Source organism: Monosiga brevicollis, genomic scaffold (assembly GCF_000002865.3).
Source record: "Monosiga brevicollis MX1 MONBRscaffold_6 genomic scaffold, whole genome shotgun sequence".
NCBI lineage: Eukaryota > Choanoflagellata > Craspedida > Salpingoecidae > Monosiga > Monosiga brevicollis.
This window is the reverse complement of record NW_001865043.1, coordinates 1,099,743-1,120,501: the sequence shown is the minus strand read 5'-3', so window position 1 is coordinate 1,120,501 and position 20,759 is coordinate 1,099,743. Positions and strand designations below refer to the sequence as shown.

The following is a 20,759-nucleotide window of genomic DNA, read 5'->3' as shown; positions in this document are numbered from 1 at the left end:
CGACGTTTCCCTGTCTTCCTCTGTCCCTGGCCATACGCCTCCCCAATGCTAAAGTCACATTGTCATGATGAAAAAAATAGTAATATGATGGGATGAATTTTGATCGCGGGCACGCACAGCGCTTGGCCAGAGACGACAAACTCCAGCCACCACGATAGCCGGGCCAATTTATGCAGGAAAGAGTTGGCCGCACACGACAACCCTCTCATCGAGAGCGGACGACTTGAGGCTGTTGGAGACAAAAATGATTCGGATGTTAAACAAAAAAAAGGGGGGAGGGGGTTCCAAAGATCGACTACTTTTGATCCTTGGGCACCACAGTCACGGGGACCGGGGAGTGATGGGTCAGATAGCTTGAAACGCTGCCCATGATGGCACGGCCGAGGAAACCGCGACCGTGTGTGCCCACAACGACCTGGTCGGCGGACTTGGTGGAAGCCATGTCCGTCAACTACAACGAAAGCCAAACGCCACGACACGAAGAAGTGAGACGAGGTGTGCGTCGTGACGCCGAAAATGTTGACTGAGCAAACTGAGATATGCGCGGGTTATTGAGCCGAATGAAACAACGTACCACTTGGCGAGCATCACCAGCCATAATGTGAGACTCAACCTTCACACCATCCGGCTTGGGCAGCGACTCCATAAACTTCTGGAACCGTTGCTGTTGAGTTGAGTTGCAGGGGTGAGAAGGTGGCTGCAAAGTATGAACCAGAGCCTGGGGGCCGAGACCAGACTTGCAAGCAAAAAACAAAATAGAAAAAAAAAAAAAAAATGAACTTTTAGGTCGCACCTCTTCCTGCTCACGCCAGGCTTGATGCTGGGCCTCGGTGGGGGCCTTGGAGAATTCGGGACCAACAAAGTCCATGAGAGGGGCGTAGGCGTAGCACACGTGCATAACGTCGCCTGAGCAAGTGACGCACGCAGCAAACGCAAGTGAGGCGAGGTGACCGAGCCAGTGGAGCGGAACGCGTGGCCATCTCTCCCCGCCTCCCGCCTCCCTCGACAAGGGTCAACAGGTGCGTGTAGTGGCATGGTTTCCTTACCAGGGCGGCACTGCTTGGAGGCAAAGTTGAAGGCATTGGCGGACGTCTCCGACGCGTCCACGCCGACCAGTACGGTACGAGAAGCCATTGTTCTGGGGTCTGGAGTCTGGGAGTCAAAGAAGGGGCAGTCACTGGACGTGTGGCACAACCAAGTAGCTTCAGGGCCAGTGAACAGAAAAATGTTCACTGGTGCGAGCGCGTCCAGTGTGTGTGCGGGTCTGTGTGTGTGATGAAGCACTGGAAGCAGTCCCCGTGTGCAAGCCTGTCCGCACTTTGAGCGATGAGGCTGTCGATGTGTGAGCAGAGGTGATAGAGGGTGTGGACATCTGAAGCGAAACAGTACAAAAAGATGTATCGCATGTGTGGTTATTTTTGCACATGGGTGTGAGAAGCTCAAAAGGCAAGCTTGTGCCGACTTACATCACAGCACACAAATGGCATGATGCAACAAGGTGCAGATATTGATTATATACTTAAGAGGAGGGTTTACAGATTGATACCTGTTTAAGAACGAGATGCATATGACAAATTAGAATGGTCTCGTTGAAATAAGGGATGGTCATGTAATTTTATCGTATCTCCCCATTTTGGAAAAAATCTCTCTCGGTGAACCGTTCAACAAGCAGAGCAGCTGGCATCGCCGCGACCATGGCAGCCTTTGCCGGATTCACCGTGCCCAACACGCACAAAGACATGGTGCATGACGTGGCCTTCAACTTTTATGGAAACCGACTTGCCAGCGTCGGCACCGACCATCAGATCAAGATCTGGGACCAACAGGAAGATGGCGCCTGGCTCGAGGCAGCCGCCGTCAAAGCCGTGCGTGCAGAGCTTGCCGAGGCCCCTCCACCTTAAACCCTTGACGTTGTGTGCGCCAGCTTGTCTCGTACTCGTGCTCGCGCGCTAACCTGCCTGAATTCTACACATGACTAGTCGCATCATGGCTCGGTGACCCGCGTGCGTTGGGGTCACCCAGAGTTTGGTGCCATCCTGGCCACCTGCTCCAGTGATCATACCGTCATCATCTGGGAAGAGCGACGTACGTGCTAGCTGCCCACCCTGACTCATGGTCCCTGCCCCTGTGCGCTGTATCAATGTCCCCCCCAGTCTGTGACCTCATGGCCTGCTTTGCACACCGTGTCTCACATGATAGCGGGCATGCAACGCGATGGTGGACACCAAGTCTGGGTAAGAAAAACATGATGCCCGCAACCGGTTATCAAATGCTTATTGCACACCTCCGTGTGCATGGTAATGTCTTCATCTTACTCGAGGTGTCTGGCTCGACTGCAGACCAAGCGCGCTGCTCTCTCAGACGCCACGGCGCCCATTGTGGACGTTCGCTTCTGTCCTCGCAATGACGAGTATCAATTGGCCTTGGTATGCATCCCTGCATTACCAAGCCCAGCACATGCCCTTGACACACACCAGATACACATTCGCATTTATTTATTTTTTACTTTTTGTTCTTGTTTGACCAATGCATGTTGACTTGAACGTCTTTGAATGCAGGCTGCTTGTTCTCGCGACGGTATGGTCCGCATTTACGAGGCTGACGATGTGATGAACCTCTCCAACTGGGCCCAAATGGTGCGTTGGTTGCCCCACAAGACGTGGTGTGCCCTCGCTTACGCACCCTCACTTGCACGCCCTCGCTGACACACCCGTCTCTATCACCTACATCAGTCGGACTTTCGCATCAAAATGAGCAAGGATGCCCGCGCTACCTCCCTGGACTGGGCCATCTCCAACCGAGGCGTCATGCTGCTAGCCGTTGGGTACGCCGCCCGCCCGGCCTGATCTGATCTGATCGAGGCCACTCGTATCAATCGCCCGTCGATTTATCTCCCACGTCTCAACTGCCGGCATCGTGTCGATAGCTCTCTACACAACAAGGAACAGGGATTGCAATTGTATCAGTTCAACGGTCGCAAGTGAGAAGTCGAATCCCCGATCATGGTGCTTCCGACCTGCCCGCCTTCCATAACTGGCCTTAATTGGTGGCATGATTCGCCTTGGAACTTAGGCCTGCCGTTGCCCTGCAATCCATGCAACTCGATGTAACGGACATGGCCTTTGCCCCGACCCTGAGCCGGTAGAGTTGTCGTCCGCAAGATTGCCACCCCCTTGGCTCGCTCGCTCTCTCACGAACGGTGCCACCCCATCGTTCAACATGGAATACCTTGTCTTCATTTTCCCTGGACGCGCTCCATGCACGCGCTCCATGCAGTTCCTTTTTGTATCTAGCAGCGGGTACCAGCTCGGGAGATGTGGCCATCTTCAAAGTCGTTGCTATCAAGAAGTTTGTCGTATCGTGCACCGCCCCTCCATGGCGACTTGATGCCAGGCACTTGGCCCTCATTTACCTTACATTTCTCACGCAATCGCAGGGGAGGTGCCGTGGAGATGAGCGTGGAACAGCAAAGCCTGGAACTCAGTGCCGAGGTCAAGCATACCAACAGCGTGCGTACCGCTTACCCTTTGAAATTGAAGTCCAGCCGCTCCCGACTTTTTGACATGCCTTTGCCCTGGTTTGCATGGCTGTTTTGTTTTGTGTTTTGTGTTTTGTGTGTTTTTTTTTTTTAACTAGATTTGCCGACTGAGCTGGAACGCGACGGGAACCGTTTTGGCGTCAGTGTCCATGGATGGTCAGACCATCCTGTGGCGAGGTCTGTCCACTTGGCCGCTTTTGCTTGGATGCGGATCATCTCATTCAGTTTGTCCGTCGTGCTCACCAGCTGCACTCGTCTTTTCTGTCTGTCTGTCTGTCTGTCTGTCTGTCTGTCTGTCTGTCTGTCTGTCTGTCTGTCTGTCTGTCTGTCTGTCTGTCTGTCTGTCTGTCTGTCTGTCTGTCTGTCTGTCTGTCTGTCTGTCTGTCTGTCTGTCTGTCTGTCTGTCTGTCTGTCTGTCTGTCTGTCTGTCTGTCTGTCTGTCTGTCTGTCTGTCTGTCTGTCTCTCTCTCTCTCTCTCTCTCTCTCTCTCTCTCTCTCGCTTGTTATCGCATTGCCCACCACAGTGAATCACGAAGGCAAATGGCAGGCACACTAGGTTTGACCTCCACCAGGGCCAGCTCACCATTCACCTCAGCTTTTGTTATGTTCTGGTCAAGTTGATTTTGAGTGTTTTGAAAGGCATCAGCGTCATCGCATGGGCAACTGTTCTGAATTCGGGGCCCAGAACAAACAAGAACGTATCTTCATGATGTTCATAGCATGATGCTGAAAGAAGAGGAAGAAACGAAAAAAAAAAGAAAAAAGAGATTGATATAAGCTCACACATTTACAAAGAGCATGGCCATGCTTGCCTATATTGTAGCTGTGGGCACGGGTACCTCGGCAGGACGAATACCCAGGCTGTCCATGTACTCGGCCGTTGCACGCACGATCGTGACTTCGCGGGGTGTCAATGACTGCGCAGATTGCAGATTGCGGGGAGGTGCCGCACGCAAAGGCACCCAGCCTCTGGCGGTGGACTCGGCTTGCAATACAGTCATGCTATGCCCAGCATGAAGCACTACAGCTGCCGTGCCGTCGGAGCGAAGCTGCAAAACATCATCAGTGCTTGTCAATAGTTGCCAGGCTTGAGTTTCAGCATGGTAGCGGAGCGAGGTGGGGTACGCAGGACCTCGCATGCTTATGCGCGAGGGCCCAGGATGCAGCAAGGAGCCACCACGAGACGACGTGGCATCGGCCGGGCGGTTGCCAAGCCGCATGGGAAATACATCGATGACTGGCTCACGTCCATCAATGCGAGCTAGACGCATTCCCTGGCACAAGAAATTGACCAGTAATTAGAGGCCGGCAAGTGAGCCTGGGGCCCGACCAATGTGCGCCCTTGCATAGCGCTGTGAAAACCCACCAACCTGTTCTTGCTGCTGCTCCACATTCTCGCACAACGAACGGCAGGTCCAAGCATGGCGCAGGAAAGTCAGCGCCTCATCAGCCCGGGCCTCGGGCAACACGCGTTCAACTGCAGCCAGAGCGTCCCCCAGCTGTTGATGTTTGGCAAATTCATAATGGCTTCCGTCTGGAAGCCACAGATCAATGCGCTCGCGTGTAAAGACCACTGCGAGCAAAAGAACGCGAGAATGTCAGGGGCGAAAAAGGCGAAGAGGAGACCACAACGCAAAAAAAAAATTGAATGAATAGATGGATTAAAAAAAAAAAAAAAAAGACAAGATCCAAACCTCGTGCTGCAGATGCATAGAAGCGAAAGTCCACGTCCCTGTCGTGGTTCTCCATTAGCTGCATGGTGGGAAGGTTTGAAAGCGAGAAGTGAGAGAAGACGCGCGTTACTATTTCGATCTTGAGGATGGGCCATCCACCGCAGCCCGACTCACCATGCATTTGCCATGTGGCGAATAGTAGACGACTTTGGGTGTCTTACTGCGCACAATGTCCAACACACGGCGCACAGCAACGACCTTGCTCGCAATGGTGGGTGGACAAGTGGCCAAGTCATATGTCTGAAAGATAGGTCGCCAAAGCACGGGGGCATAATCAGATGGATGTATCGGGGTTTCATTTAAAAAATGGGAGACGTGAGACACACGTCAGGTGCAGAACCAGATAACCAGGCACTCGGACACATGCACCACAGCATACCTGCACCCCATGCTGTGCTGTGTGGCGCTGCACCTGGGCATCAGCCTGGTCAAAGACCAAACGCTCATGCGCCAGCTCCAGAATAATGTGCCGACCGGCTGTCAATTCAACCTGGTGTAGGGAACCCGACGCAGCACAATGTCCATGATGAAGTGAACAAGAAGGGCTGGTGATGGGTGCGCGAGTAGATGAGTTAGCACAAGCCACCGCACCGTGTAAGATTTGCCGGCGTGGCGAAAGGGTCGAAGTCGGCGCACGTCAAACCCCGTCGCAGTTCCCGTCGCACTTGGAGGCGCAATGCTGGTGTGTCGACTCTCGTTTAAAGATTGAAGGTGGGACGAAAGGCGCAGGCTTGACATGATGCTCTCTCGAGCGCCAGCGTCGAGCGAAGTTGAGTGCGCACTTCCCATAGCAGGATTGCCTGATGATGCACGGTCCGAAGAGGATCCGCCGGGTGAGGAGCGCGGTCGGCTATGGTTGGAGCCATAATGGGCCGACGTTGCAGGCACCTGCATACCCCTGTGAGAGCTCGACCCAAAGGTCAGCGATCGTCTGGCCGCAGTTGCGCCGGCTTGGTTGTGGCTCCCGTCCCCTTCGGCTGGATCGATGATTTTAGGATGGGCGTAGATCCATGGAGCACTTTGACTGGCATGGGATGACGATCCAACCGAAGTGTTTGAATGACGGCTCTGCGCTCCCACTACAAGACGTTGTCCATGCATGCGTGAGACAGTCCAGACAGCCTCAGATCTTCCAGGCACCCGAGACCACAGCACGCGTTGAATGCCAGAGTAGGGGCGCGATACATACATGTTGGGGCGACATGATCTTGTGTTGCTGCCACATGCCGGGTGGGGGCAGGACTGGCCTCAGCGGAACTGGCAGCCGTGCGTTCGGCGTGCAAAAAGTCGTGTTGCCGTAAGTCTGCCACCGTCGGTCGATATTCGGGATTCTAGGCAATTGCACCACAACCAAAACGGTGACCTGGACAATGTAGAAAAAGGTCGTCATGCTCGAGGCTGCCAAAAATACGACAAACCGCTTGAAGACATTGCCGTATAAAGTCTTGCGCACTAGAGCTCAAGGAGCCAGGCATGGTGTACTCCACCTGGGCGACCTGAAGAGGTGCAAGCATTGATCGTTTACAGAAAACGGTGTGTCGCCGTGAATGCGAGCTAGCAAGCCAGAGGAAGAGGCGTGACAGATGGTCAAGGGAGCTCTACCTTGGCCAGGGTGGCCTTGAGGGCATTATGTGCTTGAACGTCAAAGGGCGCTGAGCCAGTCAGAAGGAAAAAGGCCACGGCGCCAAGGGAAAAAACGTCCGTGCTCAGGCCATGGTGACGCTTCTGGATCATCTCCGGGGCCAGGAACGAGGGCGTGCCACACAAGGTCAAGTTAAGGCTGGTTTTGGCAAAACATGCGTCAAGCAAAGAAAGAGACGTTGTTTGTCGTGAGTCGTACAACGTGCACTGGTTCATCCAACGCATGGGTGCGAGGAAAGGCATTCAGTGGCCTTGCCACTTTGTTGTGCATGAGCGCTCCGGACGCTCACCTAGACTCGGGGTAAGCAGCACCACCCACGACTTTGGCCATGCCAAAGTCTGCTAGTTTGACTTGCAAATCGGTTGTGAGGAGGATGTTGGATGGCGACAAATCACGGTGGGCTATACCATGACGGTGGAGGTACTCGAGCGCATCGAGTAGCTGCGATCGGGGCAGGGAAGAAAGCCTCAACCAATGAGGTTATGCGTGGCTATGTGGCCTTGATGGTTCTGGCAGATTGAGATGGGAGACCATGCTGAGACAATGGGTGAAGCACATTCTCACCTGAACAATAAATAGACGGCCCTCGGGCTCGGTGAGGGGTCGTTTCAGGTTTTGGAGATAATGCGTTAGGCTGCCTCCACCAGCGTATTCAAGAACGAGGGCAATGTGATCGTCGTCCTCGCCAAAGTCTATCAGACGGACGATGTGCTCGTGGCGGAGCCGAGTATGGATGCCCACCTCCTGCTGCACTCGATCCTGTAAATCTTCAAGATTGTGATGTCAGAAAGCAGCATGCCGGCATGTTAGACATGATGAGCTTGGAGCTGGGTGAAGCGGGGAACTAGCACGTTTCAACCAAAAGTGCGTGGAAACTCGCAAACGGCAATGGTTGCCAAGCTCCGGTTTTTGCATGCCCGGTTCAGAGCGACAAGTTTGATGTTGACTGGGCGTGTGTGTCTACTAGGAGAGCAGTGCCAGCACTCACCTTGGGAGCGCAAGTCGTGCTTGCGAATCAATTTGATGGCGACTGGGGTCTGATCTGCACCGGGATTGGTGTTGGTGGCTCGGTATACACTAGCAAAGGCTCCTGTTCCAGCCACCGCATCGAGGTGGTAATGCCGGAGGCGAGCCGGCAGCTTTGGCGTCGTCATGGATCATGCTCTTTGGCGAGAAGCCCTCGGGCTTCGCGCCACTTTGATCCGGCCAAATCGACTCTCCAACTCCGACCAGAGAAGCCAGCACGACCTCCGTGCCGATGGAAACTAGCCCGAATGGCCCGCGGCCGCAACTGGACACTCTTCAAAACAACCAACCCACCAAGCGCAAAGAAGCGCGCGATAGCGGACGAGGCAGCCGAGCCACCAAATGAAAGGCTCCCCCTCCCCTCCCCTCCCCAGCAAACGGCAACGACCCCCAAATTTAATTTTTTTTTCCAATCTCGTAACGGTTCTTGATGCAAACGATCGAAACCAGTGACGGTACCCAAATCTTGCACTTGCACGAACGCATGTGTGTGTGTGTGTGTGTGTGTGTGTGTGTGTGTGTGTGTGTGTGTGTGTGTGTGTGTGTGTGTGTGTGTGTGTCTCCTCTCTCTCTCTCTCTCTCTCTCTCTCTCTCTCTCTCTCTCTCTCTCTCTCTCTCTCTCTCTCTCTCTCTTCTCTCTCTCTCTCTCTCTCTCTCTCTCTCTCTCATCCATCATTTGTCACGTTTTGTAGTAACGGGCAACGGTGGCAAGACGAGACCAGACAAGGACGTGCAGGCTGCGGGTCCAACGATTCCAGCATCGTGCCACCTGCTTCTGGCTCTCAAGATCGGTTTCGTTCTTGGTTTTTTTGCGTGGGCGTGGGCATCGAGTGGTGAGCGCGTTGAGGAGGATTCAGGAGATTTTCCCCCACACGGTGCTTTTTCGTCCTTTTGCCATTGACGAGGGACAACGCAAGCAAACGAAGCGCGTTTGCCAGCAGAGCAGTCGTGAGGAAGGAGCCCCTCTTGGCCCGTACAGAGGGAGGGGCACCTGGGCACACGCCGGCCTGCTTGGGCCAGCTGGGGTGAAGCGATGCCGGACAGTGTGTCGTCTCTGAACCAGGCGCGTACTCAAGTGGTGGTGACAACGGACACTGACGACGAAGAAGCCTCGCCTCGGGTCGCACGTGGAAGCTTTGTACCGGACGAACACGACGATTCCGAGCACTTTGACTCTGACTCTGACTTGGAAGGCACCGCGCTCCTTGGATCCGACGCCATGAACATGGAACGGGAAGCAGACATGGCACACGAGGCCCGGAATGCCCGTACCCCCCTCCTGCGTCATGTACGTGGTCACTATGCCACGGCTCGTACACCTCACCATGTGCGCCTCGGATGAGGACCGCAGAAACAGGCATGAGCAACGTGTGCCGCCTCTCACTGTGGCATGTGTGTCATCTTGTACGATCCTGTTGTTACAGCTCAGCGAGGGCAATCTGCCCATTCAACAACATGACCCCGGTTTTGCTGCCGTCATCGCCTCTGTGGAGCAAGCCATTGGCGATGGCGTCTTTCCCTACCTGTGCGTACCCGCTGCGAGGACACCAGTAGCCTGCCCTCCTGGCACGGCTGCTGTGGCCCGACACTTTGTGATGATTGTACAAAGTGGTTTGTTCAGGGCATCAACGTCACTCCATTGACCGATCTCGTGCCTTTGCCCCACGGCCGGATCTCAGGATTACCCAGGGCTCCAGTGGCTCGTATTTCTGTCGCAACATTGACAAGGAACTTGTGGGTGTCTTCAAACCCAAGAACGAGGAGCCTTACGGTTGGTGCAAAATGCCGTCAACGCTGCCTAGTACTGGGCCTCCTCTGCAAAGACGCGTTGTCCACTACGCCAGCTCACACCCGGTGCGCACCTCGCACCAGGCGCTCTCAACCCCAAGTGGGGCAAATGGTTTCAGCGCAATTTTTGCTGCTGCATGTACGGTCGCAATTGCTTGTTGCAAAACGCAGGTATGCCAACCCATGGTCTTCTGTGCAACCCGCCATGTGACTCTCGATGCACTACCATGTCTTCCACTCTTCGCCTCCAAGGCCTCAACTCACCCCCGCGCAACTGCACCATCAGGCTATCTGTCAGAGGCCGGTGCCTCCGTGGTGGACACGTGCCTCAACTTGAACATTGTCCCCAAAACGCGCGTGGTGCGCTTAACCAGCCCCACCTTCCACTACTCACGCTTTGACCGTGCCCGTGCCCGTGCCGTACAAAGCGCATCACGCCGCTTTCCTGAAACTGTGCGTATCCGCTGTCGTCGACTCACGGTCCTTGCCTTGCCGGCCTGGCCCGCCAGCCCGCTCACATACCTTCGATAATTGCGGCTACATGGGCCCCAAATATCTTGACCACAGGTGGGACGCCATCTACGCCAAGGCCTGCCCCCAAAAGTGGGCTCATTCCAACAGTTTGTCAAGGGCTACAAGGACGCCACGGTCTTCCTCCGCGAGCATGACCCAGACACGCTTCCGCCCCACATCCAACTTCAGCTCCAGGTCAGCTCCGCACCGTTTTAGCCCCCCCACATGCCAGGTCGCAAGCCCGCTGCTTGCTCATCTTTTTCATGTGTCACGAAAACAGCATCAGTTCGAGCTCTTGGTCGTGCTTGATTACATTACCCGCAATACGGATCGCAACAACGACAATTGGCTGATCAAATACGACCCGGTCCGAGACTTGGCCGCTTTCCGCTTGTGGGCCATCAGGGTGCTTTTCCAGCCCACTCGTAGCTCATTCCGCACTGTCGTGCCTCCTTTCTTCCTTCCCTGTCATTGCTGCTCAGCCCAATCCTGAGCTGAAAACACCTGGCAGTCTGAAGCTAGCAGCCATTGACAATGGCCTCTCCTTCCCTTTTAAGCACCCCGACAACTGGCGCACTTACCCCTTCCATTGGGCCTGGCTACCCCTGGTGTGTCTTGCTCCTCTCTGCCTGAAGAAAAAACGGCAGCAAACACCTCACATGCACGAGCCCCATCTCCCTCATCGCTTGTCCACAGGCCAAGCGACCTTTTTCCGAAGAGACAATCCTGCGTGTTCTGCCACAGCTAGAACGAGAAGAGTTTATCGAAGATATGGGTTGGTTGGAGACACGAGACACGATGCACGCACGCCCAATCACCCATGCTTTAACCGCTCATCTTTTACGCTGATCATTCCTATCTCCGTCCCAGGCGACCAGCTCTACGTGCTCTTCAGCCAAGACAAGAGCTTTTCTCGTCACAAATTTGAGCAACAGATGGCCGTCATGCGCGGTCAAATTATCAATCTCAAAACCGCTTTGCAGCAGCGCAAGTCTCCTGAGCAACTCGTCCAGATGCGCACCGGTTCGTTCATGTGCAACCTGACATGCAACCCCACTAGACCGCTCTCTCACATGTCTTTTTGGCGCTGGCCAACGCTGCTGTCGTTTTATTTGGTTGTGGAATTACTGTTCCTTTGGCTTGGTGGCTTTGCTCACTCTATCTCATGCTTGCAGCTACGGTATTCTTGCGCCGCAAGCGCGGCGATGATCAATCGCGGTACCGCCAGTTTGTCACCGAACGCTTGCCATTCTTTTCCTGGTGTTAACGCTGGCGCCTGACTTTGCAGTCCGCGCCAAGCCAAACAAAGACAGCATCTTTCCCCGCCCATTTCTCTGCTGGGGGCGTGGCCGCAAGCATTTGTGTCAGCGCTCTCACTTCCTCTTTACCTCTCGGTCTCAATTCCAATTTTTCTCCCCCCTCTCTCTGGCGGAAGAATGTTAAGCAAAGCCTCATCAAACTAGCCGCACAGCGGCTCTCAGAAGATGGACATGCGCATGGGCGGCAGCTGTACATTAAGCTGTCATTCCCGCAAGCTTGGCCTCGGTAACGGTGGCAAATCCGGCATCATTATTTGTCAAGAACTGCACACCATCCGCCTATGACCATACAACACGCAATCCACACCAGCATGAATAACGGGCTTTGCTTCCGTTTGAGACAAGTGTGCAACTGTGTTGCACCTGACTTTCTGTGATCGTGCATTTTTTTGCGGCCCCTTTCCACAATTCAAGCGTCAGCGTTTAAGGATGATTATCAATGTGTGCACTATCAACAAGCCCTACCTTATCCACCACAGCGGCATAGACTGCACTTGGTTTTTTGCGTCGAACAATGAAAATGGTCCAAATGCGCGTGATGCAGCATGCGTGCAGAACCCAAAGACTGGTGTCAATGTGGGCACGCTGTACGAGAGCATCAAACTGCTCGTTAAGGTGGCTCTGAGGCAGCCGAGGCGGCTCAGAACGGCTCTGCGCCACCTGCGTGCCAGATTTTGTTGCCGACCCTGCTCCTGTGTCGTGCTGACTACGCTGTGTCACCGCACTCTCCAACTTGGCCCGGCTAAAGAAGCGCTTGGGCGCTGCTGGTGCCGTCTCTATCACGCCGTGGCAACGTGACAAAAATATACGCCGGCATGAGTCAACACAGGCTGGTTTGTTCTCGTGAGACCTTGCTGACTTGCAGCTCACGGCACAGACCGGCTTTGAAGGGCGTGTGCACTGGGATGTAGTGGCGCTGGCCTAACGCATCAAGGGAAAGAGAATGAGAAAGCATTCAGGCGGAAGTCTCACTCGATCATAAAGCCGAGACGTACCAGAAACGAATTGCGTTTTGAGCGTGTTCTTGTACACCTGTGTCGTCTGTATGTATGAAAAGGGGCTGTTGGCGTGAGCCTTTAGGGACGCTGAAGGTAACTGATCACACAAAGCAGTCTCGCACCTGGACCTGCCGTGGATCAGCTGGATTCTGCTGGGTCGTCACATTAAGCATTGGTGTCACGGGGCCCTCTCCCGCTGCTGTGCATACGGCCACTGGTGGCAAGCAGTCTCGTAAATAGTTATCAACGATCCTCCGACCATGATTGGAAGGGTTTGAATAGAATTGTGCGGCCAGAAGGTGTCTATCTGTGTCTGTGTCTGCCTATCTGTCTGCCTGGTCCGTGTGCATGGGGAAGAGAGAGCAAGAAAGAGAGGCACAAGAGAAAAGGAAGTAAAAATACTAGGGCTCACCTTGTATGCGATACACAGTTGCGGGAAAGACGTGCGTGAGCTGTAGTGTGCAGCCGTCAGTGACGATGCGTTCGTGGCTCTCGTGTGGATCCCCAATGCGATCATAGTACACGGTATAGGATAGTTTGCCCGCGTAGCCCTGAGGTTGTTCCCACGCCAAGTCAATGCGCGATGGCGAGCAGCCTGTGCAGCGAAGCTGCTCGACGGTGTGCTGGGGTCGGCGAGCAGGTGCTTGGAATTGCGCGGGCTCGCTGATGGGGCCAGGCCCCCGAATAGAATGCGAAACGACAGTACATTCATACATCGTCTCGGGCTTCAGTTCCGTGAGTTTGACCCGCAAGGAAGCATCAGCGCCAAATGGCTCGCCCACGACGAGCCAGTCCGTTGCGCCAAGGGGTCGAATCTGGACACTATATTGACGAGCTGTCGGGCCCCTGGCCGGAGCACGCCACGATACTTGCAGCTCACCCTGGCTGTCCACCTCCGCCTTGACAGCCGTTACGGGCTGCAAGGCCAGTAGGCCACCCGCCCCCTCGAACCGAGCCATGCTCCTCAAGTCGCTGCTGACCACGTCGGAACTGAGGGACAGGACCAGCCAAGTCCCCACTGACTTTGTGGCCTTTGAACAGGATAACACACTCAAGTGGTGATCTTATGGACGATGTTGTGAAAATTTCACACAAGCACCAAAGTGTGAGTTTTGGTCAAAGTCACTTTTGGATTGATTGTTTTGAAACGATGATTGTCCCATTGGCGCTCGAGGGCGCTTATGTCATGCAAACAAACAAACAGACAGCGGACGGGAACAAGCACAACTCAACGTGCTTTTGAAGACTGATCATGTCCGCCGACGGCTCAAGAGACAAGAGGCAGCTAAAAAAAAACCAAGGCATTCACGTTTGCACAACCAGAGGGCGGTCGTCTTGCAAGCTGTGATAGCTGGTGCCCATCTGCGTGTCACGCTGATACACCAAGATGCGCTCGTCAATGGCGTCGCAAGGGACTGGCTTGTTTTCCAGCGTGCCTTGACCAATGTAATCAACCAGGTTGTACAAGGTACAGTTTGGACTGTCCGTCACACGGATCAAAGAAGGCGGGTAGTCTGCAAACCCCGGTGGATAACTCGAGTTGAAAGGAAAGGGGCAAGCATTGCCGCCGTATCCCCATAGCGTCACGCAGCAGCTGCGCTCTAGCCACACAACCGCATATCTACCTTCACTTTTGAGTCCGTAAATATCTACGCGTGCCTGATTGTCGCGGACGTGGGTATTGGCGTCTGCCATAGCATGCTCCGTGTTAAGATGGTAAAAGCCCAACCGGCCCAGAGGTCCAGCCTCGATCAGCAAGTGTCTGCCATCAAGCCAAGACGTCGAGTTTACATTGAAAAAGACGCTTTGTACACAGTGAAAGCTACAATTGCCGGGCATCTACGTACCGATACGCAGGCTCCACTTCGGAATCCTCGTGGTGCATGGTGAAGAAGTTGCCCGATGCGTGCGGGCCGATGACGTGCACCTGACTCACATTCGCCTTGAAAGTAGCAGGTCCTGGGCAGCCCGCAATGCGCCCGTCGTCGTCGCATAGGGACGGCTAAACTCGCATTGGACAAATAGGCAAACGATCGCAAGGACAGTATAAGTCTTGCGCGTGCACTCGCGCGTGTCATTCCTCGATTTGCATCCCCGCTCAATCTAGCAGTAGAATTCAACTAGTGGGGCAGACGTCGAATGCTCACGCATGCAACCGCAGGCAGCAGGGCGCACACCTTGATCCAGGAACCCATCTGGCGAAATGACGACAATGGATGTGCGGCACTCCATTGCAAGGCGCTGATTTGCGGGGTGCGGATAAAAGGCACGAGGTTCAGCCCATACAGCGCTGCAGGCTACAGCATCAAAAAAAGCCGCACATGCCAACGGCCTGTTGAATCAGTGACGGCCTTGTGCAGAGCATGCTACCGGCTTGATATTAGCGAGCCAACCTACCTTTGAGCCGGTAGCGTTGACTCCAAAGGTGACGAGTGGGAAGCAAGCCCGCTCATCAAGTGTGAAGACGGGCACGATAAACGTCAAGTGGTGTGCAATGCCAAACAAGGAAGTGCCCTCAGGGACCACAAGCCCTCGTGAGAGCGCATAGATGCCACGTGGCAGGAAGACCGGGCGCCCTGCACTTGCGTTGATTGCCTGCTGCAGCGCAGCCCAGTCATCGGTCAAACCGTCTCCCGCAGCCTCAAACGGGCTATCTTGAACATTAATGTAGGCTTCAGCCTCTCGAGGTGATGGTGTACTTGTCCATCCATGCGGTATGAAGAGGCTTGCAGTCGGCTTTGCTACGCCGGAATGTACCGTCATGGACGAGTAAGCGGGCACGGTGCGACCGTGCAGTAGTCCAAAATGCGTCAAGTTTACATTTGCCTTTGTCACAGCATCGTACTAGGATGTTCCAAGAAGTCGATGGCCCGTCAGCTGGACATGCATCAAACCACGCTCAGAGTGCAACACAAAATGCCAGGCAGGTGCCATTGCTGACAGAGGCATTCGTACCGCAGGCGGCGAAGTCTGGCTGTGAGCAAATTCCTCCACCAGCGTCCAACCCTGCGATGCATTGAGATGAATGACGCTTGTAGATTTGGTCAAGTTGACGAGATCCAGATACCCTGTCAGGTAAACTCGGTTGAGCACGAGGTTGCCCGAAGTGATGAAGGCGGGACGGGCTGTTGGGCTGCCCGTAAACTCCACCACGCTGTCAACCATTGACACCTGCACATGCAAGGATGATATCAAGCATGAATCGACGCGTCACGCAACATCCCTTCTCAACATTCCCGTGGATGTCTCCTGCCTGGAGGGAGTGGGTTCGAGGATGTGAACTTGCATGTGTGCTCGCACTGGCTTGGCAGGCTTGAGGGCCCGCAAGTGCGGGGAGAAAACAGGAAGAGTTGGGGTCCAAAAAGTCACGTGGCAACTGTAGCCCGTTGTCGCAAAAAGCATACAGAGCGGCATACGAAGTTGAAGCCGTGTGCGCACTGGCGGAGATGTTGGCAGCCACAAGTGTCAGCACCTATTGAGACACGGCGTGAATTGTGCAGGCAATTGCTTCCAGACACGGACAACCCTGGCCTGGCCTGCACAGCTTGAAGCAGATGCCGCACAAGGCCTGTCATGAGACTCAGTGCACATACCTGCAGACCGCTATACAAGAGTGCAGCACAGCGCTGGTTGGCCAGGGTCACACTGGATACCGTGGGGCCCGGCTGTGCAAAGCGCAGATCCAAACCAAAGGCACCTCCCAAAATCGTGACGCTGTGATGGGCCCCGCCACTGCCAGAAGCCCCCCGCACCCCTATGAAGCCATCGGTTCCTGGCAACACAAAAGAGTGGACGGTGAGGACAAAAGCTGATTACACAACGTGTGTTCCGCATCAATCGGCGGGTATCTCTTGCAGGCTTGCAGCAGCAGGCCTTGGGCATGATTCAAATTGTGGCATACCCAAGTCGATCGTGACGTTCTCAAGACCCGTGCCTTGTGCCCCACGAGCGTGCACGGCAATCGCCCCTACATTCCGCTCTTCAATCACAATGTGCAAGTCCAAGAGCCCCTGTCACAGGTAGGCGTGAGCGCGGGTTTGAGACCTCCTCTCACGGGCCACAAATAGAATGAATGCGGCTCTTAGGATGCTCGAGGCATGCACGCACTTGATTCATGTTTTCATTGGGCTGAAAGTCATTTTCGCCGTTGCGATTGATAATGTCAAACAGCGTTTTCGGCTGTGATCGATTGCCAAAGCCTAGCGACAACAGATGATGTGATGCAGACATTCATTCCTGCGGGCAAAAGCTCTTGATTCGTGAGAGCACGAGCCAACCTGGCGCATCGGCAGGGAGCACAAAGGTTGTGGGCGGATGACCGCTCCGTGTTTCGCCTGACAAAACAACGGAGACCTGAGGCTGAAGACAAGCGTGGGACCAGATGCTTCTCACACGAAAGACTGCCGATTCTTTGCCGGCACTGCTGATGAGAGGGACATGAGAGCGGGCGCACCTCGGATGATGTTGGCTCGCCAGCGGCGATTGCAGGATTGGCATTCGTCCTGCAGCAGCGTCAGGGTGTCTGAAATCCGATATTGGCCCCCCGGCGCCAAGAGTACATAACCAAAATGGAAAGCCGCTGCAATGGCTCGCTGCCACGCTGTGGTGCTGTCGGTAGCGCCCGAGGGGTCGGCAAAGAAAGGTGCCTTGGTTGGGTCAAGAAAGCCAAGTCTCATTTCGATCGCTTGGGCCGGAAAGGGCAAGGACAAGTTGGGCTCAGGGAATGCTGGTATGGGATAGAGCATGGCACGGCCTTGATTGGGAGGCAAGAAGGCGCCCAGGCGCATGACACCAGCAGCCACCACCCCACTAACGGCACTCTGTAGACTCAGTTCCAAGCGCGTGTTACCCGTGCGATCGCCAAACTGAGAGCTGGTGACACCATGACGAGCATTGATCAGCCCAGTGGAGTTGACGGTGATTGAGATGTTGCTCTCCTCGATCAGAATACTGAGGTCACAGGGCCAAGCACCGCAATCGGCAGTAGCCATGGCCCGCCACGCAAAACTGCTGTTGACTTGGGTAAAGACGCGAATTTTGTCCTGAGTGCAATTCACCTGCACGAAATCGCCGTTGGCAGGTGAGCGCCAAGTCCAGGCAGCCGTGTTGCTGTTGACGCGCCAGCGGCTCACGTTGAGCCAAAGCGGTTGGCGTGCAAAGTTGATGTCGGCACGATGCGTTGCAAGCACGCATGTACCGTGACCCGACAGCCGCAAGCCGCTGGCGGAACGATTATAAACACACCCCTCTGTGGGTAGATACCAGGTCTGTGGAGCACGGTCCGATGCCCACGGAAAATCCGGGGCGGTAGCTGTGAAGCTGTCCTCGACCAAAGTCTCCTTTGTGGGGCCTTCCCAGCCACGCACGCTGGCATTGTTGTCGAGCAGGTAGATGCCAGCCGTGTCAACGAGGAAGCGGCAAGTGTTTCCTTGAACTAAGTGTCAGCCGAGTGACGATGAGAGGGACAAAAGAGCAAGATGAGTTGGCGTCTTGTCGAGCGTAACAAAGAGACCGGTCACCCAAGGAGCCGAAAGCAAGCTCGTTGACTTGAAGGCGCGATGCGAGGCCGCACGCACCATCAAGCTGAGCTGTGCTTTGCCGCGGTTTCCAAACGAGTTCCGAGGCTGTGCAGTTGGTCAACTCGACGGTGTCACCCACGTAAAAGGTAAAATTGAGCGCCTGCGTAGCCGGCCAGAACGCAAACAAAAAGATCCAACCCCCAACACCCCACCCGACCCAAGACACAGCCCCCTGCCCACCCATGACCCCAGAAACGCCGCGTCTCCGACAGCCGCTCTTATCAGGTTCAAGTGACACCAGCAGTTGATCCCGATTGGCCGACAAAAATTTAAAACACAAACAAACAACAACAACAACAATGTAAAATAAACTCACTCTCTTAATTTGTCTCTCTCTTGGCACGATTCGAACTGAGAGCTCTGGCTCGCTCACTCACTCGATCACTCACTCACTCGCTCACTCACTCGATCGCTCACTCGATCACTCACTCACTCGATCACTCACTCACTCGATCACTCACTCACTCTTGAAGAACAGACAACATCTTCATCGAGACTTGTCAATGCTCAGGCTGGTGGTGTGTGGCCACAACAGGTCAGGTCTTGAGTTTCAGTGTGAAACCGTGGAAAAAGTATCGGCGCCAAGATGTGAGTCAGAACAGAGCTTTGAGGAAAAGCGCATTCACAGGCAACAAAGTTTATAAAATTGTTTTCCTTTTCCTGGCCCATTGGCTCTGGACAAAGAAAATAAGGACACACAGGGCTCAACCCTGAGACAACGGTTGCGTTTCACACAAACAACACGAAGATTATGCATAGCAGCAAACGGCGTGGCCATCATGTGACCACGGCCCAAACATTGTTTCGGATGCAATGCCTACGCCTTTACGGAACGCACAGTTTCTACTGCTAAATGAAAACAGAGGGATGGCAACATGAGCTTTGATCAACGCACACAAGCACTACCACAAGGTTGGAAATTGCAGCAAGGACTTGCTGGCAAGCCCCTCGGAGAACGAAAAAGCGAAGGGCACGTACCGGCAGCAGACAGGTCCGTTTTGGGGGTTTGCTGCTTTGATGAGTTGGAACGATGGGCGCACAAAAGACGATGGTTGGCCCAATCTTTGCGCTGGCACTCCTTGGAACAGTAGGGAATGGTTCGCCGATAGGCATTGCGACACGCCTCGCAAACTTTGAACTGCAATACGGATGAAGCATAAGGATGCATGATCGAGTCAAACGGGCCCGCGAAGATCTAGTCACTCACCTCGGATTGGCGATGCTCAAAGTTGCTGCATGTGGGCAAGCTGCATTTGAGCAGGACGATCCCCTTGGGTAGGTGGGCGGCAGGACTAGGGGTGGTATCAGCGGAGGCTGGTGTGGGGCCCGGAAAGCGCCGATTGTGTTCGGCCAACGCCGCTGGTGGTTGGCCGGGCGGTGGGCGCGGCAGGCCGTTGTTCGGCCCCATGTTAGGTCCAGCCAATGGGCTTGCACCGTGTGAGGTCTGCACAGCAGCTACGGCATTAGGGGAAGGAGCGGTTGGATCGGTACTCGGTGGGCGGGGGGTCTTGGGCGACGTTTGGCCTGCATCGACTGTCGCTGCGCTCTGATCTTGGGCGTCCGAGGAAGCTGTGCTCGGCGGCTTTGCTCGCTTGGTATTGGGTGAGCCCGAGTGGCTGGGTGCTGTGGAAGATGGTCGCTTGGCCTTGGTACTAGCCAGCATTGTTTCAAAATCAGTCACAATATCCTCGGGAATGTTGGACCGAGGCTCCCAAGTGCTTTCTTCATCGGGAAACCCTATCCACTTGACCAGAAATAGCTCCTCGGCTGGCTTGCCCCGGCGTGCCTTGGTTTTGCGTCGATCAAGAAGTCGCTCAACATAATACTGGTCACCTTCAAGCTACCCAACACGCCGCGTGTAAGAATGTGTGTGATGAAGCGGGCGCAGAAACACGGCAGGCATCAGGAAGGTCAAGACAATTCGGGGACACGGATGCATTTATAAAAGAACACGCATTGCAGGTGCGCCGGGACGTACAACAGGTAGGTCAAAGTGACGATATACTTCTTTGGAGTGTTCGCGGGCTTCCTCCAAGCTGCGCTGCGCCCCCTTCTTCTTTTTGGTCATGACGACGGTGGCCAGCACTCGATGCTGTCGGAGAGCGAATAGCGGCTTCACTCGTGCACAACTGCTGCAGATGAAGGTCGTCAACTCCTTGAGACTCGGCTGCGAGCTGCAAAGTGGACTCGCTCCAAAGCGTGCCCCGTCTTGGATTGAAAAGATAGGTCGGAGTATGGACTGGGGCCAGGTACAAGTGCCGATACAGAGTAGGCCAGAGAGCGAGCTGCGAGAGTGTACAAAGGCGCGAACGGTGAGGTGAATGACACAAAATTCAGATAACATCCAACCCAAGAAAAAGGTCGTTCAATGTGCACTCAACACACACGCTCGCACGCACGCCTCTCTCTTATCTCCGAGGCCTCCCCTCTCCTCAAGTGCGCACGTCAGAAGCGGGGTTGAGCCCAGACTCGGCAGCATCCCCCCCTCCTCTCCTCTTTTCACACACACATTCAAGCAGAGCTCGACAAAATATAAAAGAAACCACAACGCTCTCTACTCTCTCTCTCTGTCTGTCTGTCTCTCTCTCTCTTTGCTCTTTATTTCTCTCTCTTTCTCAAACCG

General features: G+C 54.6%; 5 protein-coding genes across 5 annotated transcripts; 2 read left to right on the top strand and 3 right to left on the bottom strand.

Annotated features, from left to right (window-relative positions):
- Positions 1–295: 295 nt before the first annotated feature.
- On the bottom strand, positions 296–1,134 carry MONBRDRAFT_24350 (uncharacterized protein; the record flags this gene model as incomplete). The annotated part of the gene is made up of 4 exons (XM_001744502.1): positions 296–451; positions 575–664; positions 794–906; positions 1,047–1,134. The coding sequence occupies 4 exons, from the start codon at positions 1,132–1,134 to the stop codon at positions 296–298; spliced, it is 447 nt and encodes a 148-aa protein (XP_001744554.1).
- A 560-nt stretch (positions 1,135–1,694) lies between these two features.
- On the top strand, positions 1,695–4,065 carry MONBRDRAFT_24349 (uncharacterized protein; the record flags this gene model as incomplete). Its single annotated transcript, XM_001744707.1, has 11 exons — positions 1,695–1,865; positions 1,980–2,085; positions 2,200–2,234; positions 2,340–2,426; positions 2,559–2,636; positions 2,733–2,824; positions 2,927–2,980; positions 3,073–3,141; positions 3,437–3,509; positions 3,637–3,715; positions 3,785–4,065. 11 exons carry the CDS (start codon positions 1,695–1,697, stop codon positions 4,063–4,065), a joined length of 1,125 nt encoding a protein of 374 aa, XP_001744759.1.
- A 2,537-nt stretch (positions 4,066–6,602) lies between these two features.
- Positions 6,603–8,067, bottom strand: MONBRDRAFT_15891 (uncharacterized protein; the record flags this gene model as incomplete). Its single annotated transcript, XM_001744501.1, has 5 exons — positions 6,603–6,767; positions 6,874–7,051; positions 7,209–7,354; positions 7,478–7,680; positions 7,902–8,067. 5 exons carry the CDS (start codon positions 8,065–8,067, stop codon positions 6,603–6,605), a joined length of 858 nt encoding a protein of 285 aa, XP_001744553.1.
- A 1,329-nt stretch (positions 8,068–9,396) lies between these two features.
- MONBRDRAFT_1112 (uncharacterized protein) lies at positions 9,397–11,256 on the top strand (the record flags this gene model as incomplete). The annotated part of the gene is made up of 9 exons (XM_001744706.1): positions 9,397–9,464; positions 9,619–9,710; positions 9,812–9,898; positions 10,014–10,180; positions 10,295–10,435; positions 10,521–10,646; positions 10,759–10,848; positions 10,937–11,015; positions 11,111–11,256. Coding segments are annotated over 9 exons (996 nt in total), but the record flags the coding sequence as incomplete, so codon positions are not given.
- Positions 11,257–11,982: 726 nt separating this feature from the next.
- On the bottom strand, positions 11,983–19,879 carry MONBRDRAFT_36570 (uncharacterized protein; the record flags this gene model as incomplete). Its single annotated transcript, XM_001744500.1, has 13 exons — positions 19,344–19,879; positions 19,115–19,274; positions 17,011–17,991; positions 16,665–16,756; positions 16,459–16,567; positions 16,151–16,329; positions 15,513–15,728; positions 14,955–15,401; positions 14,405–14,559; positions 13,867–14,319; positions 12,970–13,547; positions 12,680–12,771; positions 11,983–12,480 (listed from the first exon to the last, which is right to left on the bottom strand). Exons 1-13 carry the CDS (start codon positions 19,797–19,799, stop codon positions 11,983–11,985), a joined length of 4,416 nt encoding a protein of 1,471 aa, XP_001744552.1. The 5' UTR covers positions 19,800–19,879.
- Between the last annotated feature and the right edge of the window lie 880 nt (positions 19,880–20,759).